The sequence below is a fragment of the Papaver somniferum genome, chromosome 7 (genome assembly GCF_003573695.1).
Source record: "Papaver somniferum cultivar HN1 chromosome 7, ASM357369v1, whole genome shotgun sequence".
Taxonomy (NCBI): Eukaryota; Viridiplantae; Streptophyta; class Magnoliopsida; order Ranunculales; family Papaveraceae; genus Papaver; species Papaver somniferum.
This window is the reverse complement of record NC_039364.1, coordinates 123,943,237-123,949,403: the sequence shown is the minus strand read 5'-3', so window position 1 is coordinate 123,949,403 and position 6,167 is coordinate 123,943,237. Positions and strand designations below refer to the sequence as shown.

Below are 6,167 nucleotides of genomic sequence, written 5' to 3'. Positions count from 1 at the left end.
GAACTTGCTATATTCGGAGGATAATTGTTTTGTAAAGTTCCGAATGTACGATGGCCCAAAAATCAGAATTTGGGAAAAACTTATACTTTTCAAATTTTGAAATTGAAATAATCGGAAGTATATAACATTATATTGTCTTCCGAATAAATACTGGCCCCAAAATGGGATTTTTCCTATATCAGAAATTTTGAGATTTTTCAATATATATATATATATATATTCGGTAGTGAGTGTACTTCCGAATACTGTGTGTCTACTTAAATATATTCGGGAGACAAAAAATTCATTAAACTACCGATTATTACCAGTTTGTATCCAGAAAGATATGACCAACAATATTCGGCCGATAACCATCAAATATTTCTCCCGAATACTGTCGATGTTCTTGAGAAATGGAGAACACGATTACATTCGGAAGTAAAGGAGCATGAATATCGCCCGAATCTGGATAAATAACCGAAAACCCTAGAATTATTTTTTCTCGATTCGCCGAATTAAAGCGAAATAAACCCCAAAAATGATAGATTCTTACCTAATTGGGGCCATTTGACTTTGGATCGGAATTTTTTTTTTTCTTCCACAATCGAAAGATAATAGGAAACTGGAAGAAGAAGAGTTGAAATGAGTAGAATTGTTTTTGATTTGGTTTTCATACAGTTTTACCATAAGGGTATTTATGTAACTTCAATATCATATAGGGTACCCCTTAACTAGAGTCTTTGGCTGGGTATAAATTGATGGCCCCTAAATCCTTTGGGGTGGCCCCTAAAAACGCTAGGTTAATAAAATCTCTGTTATCTCAAAATAAAATAAAAAATGGCTGCCATCCAGGAGGATACAAGGCTTCCACACCACACGCAGCATATCATGGGTGTCTAATGATGATTTCAGAAAATAACAGCAAGAGGGTAAAGGAAGCAGAAGACTGGCAAAACAATTAAACCTCCACAGTTACATTAATGGGTTAAATGCTTGGCATGCATATCGTTTGAATCATTTTGAGTTGCATATCTTGGCAACATTAAATATTACAGTTCATACAAGTGTGAAGTTCACTCCAAATTCTAACTCTGAAGATACATATAATATTGGATGGTTATCATTATCTGAATTTGACACTAAACCTGCTGACGTTGCAATTAGCACTAGAAAGATCTGCTGTAAGATCATTTACAGGGCTGACAATTCAACCTTCTTCATGCAAGGAAAGTATGCTGCGAATGTACTGTCACTAGAGAAGGAGCCGGTGTTGAAACACGTTGTGCCTGTGTATTCGAATGTCTTCTGTTCACTTCTGTCCCCCAACACTATCTGGAAAACCGATGCATGAAAAAATGATCATTTGTAGTAATGCAAAATGAGGCAGAAAACTGAACACATAGAAAAGTTGCACTGGAGAAACTAAATCTCAAATCCAATAACAAGCTTAAGGTTGAAGGTCTTTTTACTATTTCCAAATGTGTTCCTCTATGTATTTATTAGTCTCTCCTCAAATGATGAACAATATAAAACAGGATACTGAGTGATACAACTTTCTATTAATGTAAGCACGGCATAGATGAAACAAATGCCTTTGACATGAAAGAAACCCTTCGAAGGTGTACAGAATATAAAATCAAATTAGCGGCCTTTGATATTCATTGATGTTCAAGTTATTATAAAAATTGTATTCGTTGATGGTTCTGGGCTAGACTGCTAGTTGAGTTGATATTATATTGGAGACCTAGTACTTGATTTTGACGGTTATTGGTCCCCAAATCAGGAAACAGCGCAAGAAATCATCAAAAAGTCTAAATCACTTAAAATGATATAAGGTTTCCTCATCTAAGAACAAACAACATACTACTAAATAAACAAACTGGCAGGACCTCATAGTTTGACTGCACATGTTCGGATAATCATAGAAAGACTTAAAGAGAGGAGAGTGAATAAGATACCGTATGCGGGGATGGATATAGGCGGAGGCAATGATCATAATTCCAGATAATGGGTTGAACAGTGAGAGGCAGGGGACATAAATGGCTTTGATGAGTTATGGTTGCAACAAGCTGCAATACACGCACCTATTACTTTAAGACAAGTATCTTGCTACTTTTTTATAACAAGAAAAGAAGAGAAGGGAGAAATAGAAAGAAAACAAGACAAAACAAAACTGTACTCAACTCACATGCTCAAAAGGATCACTGGTTTCTTCTGTTGAAGGGGGAATCAGGCAGGAACGGCGCATTTTATAAAGGAGGTCTTGACGGAAGAAGATGATTTCCTGGGTGTAAAACTTGATTCTGAGCTCACAGAGAAAAATAATAATTCATATATGTCAGTTTTTGTACTGCAAGCAATATGTTAATATGCAGTCTTTTTAAAACTTAAGAAGTAAGAACTGCGAAAGTGAAGTAACTGAAACACTTCGGCATGTAAAACCAAATTATACCATACTCTACTGCTTATAGTGCAGTACTTGCAAATTTCAGGACTCATTTCCTTACATAATCGCCATGCTTTCAAAAGACTACTACAGATTTGCTAAATTTTGACCCATCGCATCAACCAATCCATGTGGTATGTCCAATAGTGCATGTTCCATTAATTAATTAGTTTGCATCTCATCTTTGAATTTCACAAAATTGTTTAATTGCAAAAGGTAACCACAAAAGCTCTTAACTAATTTATTTTGTGGGGGGTTGAAATTCATCCATCTTCACCAACAAATTTGATCCTAAAATAATTATTTTCAGCATTTTATACTACTATGTGGAGTGCAGGATATGCTAAGTGACATCAAACAATGATAACAGGCTAAATGTGGTTATATAACTATAACTGTATACTTAATAAAGAAAAGTCATAAACTGGCATATATGAAATGAATCATTAAACAGAGGTCTGACCTGCAAGGGTTACTTTTAAAGATGGCGTTGGGAACATGCTTCTGAAGCTCCTCTGTCAGATACTTGGATAACGCAGGCCTGGGCAAAACCGTTGAAGGACCTGAAAACACGGAATGTGTCTAAGATGCAGCTAAACATTCGTGAACAAAATTTCAAATAAAAAAAAGTGTTTATTCAATTTACCTGCATCCTCCGGACCTGGAATAAAAAGGAACTGGCTTTGCTCCATTAAGCGGGTATGAGCCCCAATTATTTCTCCCAGCTTTCCAAATTGTGATCTGCATATCTAATTTGTTCAATTGCTTTTCCACAGGATATCTTACATCAACATTTTGGAAAGGAACCTTTACGCAATAAATTCTAACCTGAGACTTGAGAAAGCATTAAAAGCCAGGTTACATGGACGAGAGCAGAAATTTCCCATAAAGACAAACAAGGAAGGAACCACCGCCTCATTCTCATAACCATTCAGTACAATGGCTAGTTTTTCCATAGTCTTCACAAAAAAAAAAAAACAATGTTACTGCCTCCAGCAATAAGCTGATCTATTAATTGCAAGGTAAACTTAAATACGAGCTCAATTACCTCTGCATCATCCAGCCAAATATCAGAAAAGATGACAAACATGTCATTCACAGCCTTCTTCTCCAACTCTGAAAGTCTAAGCTGTTGCCATTTTAATTGAGACCAAACTTATTATCAGCTACTCCAAATCAAAAATGCCGAAGTGGCTAAATATAAAGGCCTGATGAAGCATACCATTTCCTCTGTTGGGACTGCACCACAACCAAAAAAGTCTAGCCCTACAAGTAAAGAGAATGATTCATCCCTGGCCTCCAATGGGGGAAACCCACATGTATTGACCTGCAATACATTTCAAAATCACAGGTTTACAAATTTGTGGAGATGTTAAAAGACAGACAGAAAAGAAATGTGGCAGTTACTCATTTCAAAAACCAAAGCAAGTAACATCCGATTTTTTATTAGTATGTCAACTAAGTAAAGCTAGAAAACCGAAGTACCAGACACAAGACCCAAACTAAGTAAAGAGGCTACACGTAATTATTCAATGATGCAAAGAAGCAACCAGGTGAGAGTCATAATCTTATTTTCTAATGTGGACGTCGACTAGATTGGGAAACAATTGTAAAGTAAATCCACCATGCTCACAGTAGTTACTAGAGACATGAATAGGATAGAATTGAACCTGAAAGGTACCACTTGGGAGCAGCTCTCCTTCAGCTACAATTACAGTGTTCTCCACAAAAAAACCTGTTGTGATCTTGTGTTACATGTTAAAGAAAATGACAGTTCGCATTACAATTAAATTAGACAAACAAAAATACAAAGCTGGTTTCATGATGATGGCTTATTATAAAACATGGAACTTGTCAAGGATATTGCATTAGATAAGTTAACTGGTACAGCTGCAGTCATATCTTCTAAGTAGAAATGACCATCTTCTAATTGGGAGATTACACCCATAATCCATCTCCTCCCCGTCTGCCCAATCAGAGATTGAATTGGAGAAATCTGCAACACAAATTATTGGACGTCAACCTCAATGACAATGGGACTGTTGATAAAATTATCAGTAGCGTGAGTGCAGATTTCTTTTATACTATCATTATCATTGCGACAACCACTTATTTGTGCTTGCAACACAAGTCCTTTCAGCTCTATCATGAGACACATCTTCTCATATACATACATCTAATAATGCATTCTTGCTTGGGTTGTATTAAGAACCAGACTTGGTAAGTTAAGGAAAACATATCTATAAAAAATAAAAAATGTAGATACAGATTGGATTCCCAATTAAGTGCCTAACGAAGAATCAATGCATCCTACAACACCTCAGCTCTCAGATCCCTACTTTCCAAAAACCAACAGTCAATTTATGTCCTGCCCTTTGCTAACCGTCCCCCATTTGGTTATCATCAACATACTCAAGCCAATTTCTATTTTACATTTTGATCTACTGAGGGCAAAACCTAGATCATGTCAACATATGTTTCCTCCAGATTCTGTCAATTGGTCTTCTTTCCCCATCAGAATATCTCAGTGATACCAATAGCATACTATAAGAAAGTGTTATATTCGACATTTTAAAGCAGATACATATAAGAAGAAAAAAAAGGAGAACACAAATAATTGATGTGTGTTTTAATTTATACCTCACAGCTATCAGAGCTATTAAATTCAGAATCAAAAGCCGGTTTTGCAAAATGAGGATCACGAGAAAGCCTCTGAAGCAACAACTCAAACCTATCTCTGTATAAAGCAGCTTTAGAGGAAGCTTCACCGTGTATTGGAAGCTTTCCAGTACGCCTAAAATCAGCAATTGAAGAAAAAAAAATTACACAATCGTAAAATAAACCTATTTTGGAAGTTTAATCAGTAAAATAAGACTTACTCGTAGAAAGTTTTCTTGATTGGATCGTAACAAAATTTAGGGATTATAAAGGAATCAACAATTCTGAAATGGGAACGATTACTAGAACTAGGGCTAGCTTCAACAGCAGATTCAGCTTCGTGTAGAAGACTGATGACTCGATGAACAGAATCTCTATCGAGAACAGATGAGTTGAGAGATTCTTTATTGATTTCGTCGAGAAGGACATTGATTGCTTCATCCTCAGCGTCTTCAAATTGGGTTAAAAATGATAAAATCTCTTCTAGGGCATCTGTTTGTAAGATGTAGCCTCTTAACTTAAACTTTCGAAGTACTTTCTTCCTTGTTGCTCCCACTGCCATTTTTATTTCTCCCTCTCTATCTCTCTTCTTCTTCTCTCGTAATTGATATGGGCGCGAAAACGGCTGAAAAGGGCCTAAATGGACTGATAATAGGCGGGAAATGGAAGTGTTCAGTGTTCTTTACTAAAAATGATTTTTTTTTTCCTTCTTCTTTTTCTCGCAACCTAATTCTACTTTTCGTTGTTCCATTCAGCGCATCGAGATGCTTGATTAGAATTACCATAAGTCTCAGGAGGTTATTCTAGCTTCCAATCTAACATATAAATTGGAAGCTAGAATAACTGAACCATTCCCCGTGATCGCGCTGAATGGAACAACGTAACCATCTCAGCCGTGGGATTAAAAAATAAACAAATTTGCGCTGAACCAAACTGCGAAAAGTTGATTTTCTTTGCCCTGAACCATTCGGCGAAACTATCTCGCTACTAGTTTACATGCGAGATATATCTAGAGAGAGAAGTAGTGTTAAAAATAAACAATGCTTTTTTTTTCTAATCTGCAACGCTTTTTGTCTGATCTAGT

At 36.2% G+C, this 6,167-nt stretch overlaps 1 protein-coding gene across 1 annotated transcript; it reads right to left on the bottom strand.

Moving 5' to 3' along the window:
* Window positions 1-914: 914 nt before the first annotated feature.
* Window positions 915-5,809, bottom strand: LOC113292955 (DNA polymerase epsilon subunit B-like). The gene is made up of 12 exons (XM_026541758.1): window positions 5,305-5,809; window positions 5,066-5,219; window positions 4,290-4,421; window positions 4,096-4,173; window positions 3,648-3,752; window positions 3,474-3,554; window positions 3,254-3,384; window positions 3,072-3,166; window positions 2,889-2,988; window positions 2,168-2,282; window positions 1,938-2,048; window positions 915-1,311 (listed from the first exon to the last, which is right to left on the bottom strand). Exons 1-12 carry the CDS (start codon window positions 5,643-5,645, stop codon window positions 1,171-1,173), a joined length of 1,584 nt encoding a protein of 527 aa, XP_026397543.1. The 5' UTR covers window positions 5,646-5,809; the 3' UTR covers window positions 915-1,170.
* Between the last annotated feature and the right edge of the window lie 358 nt (window positions 5,810-6,167).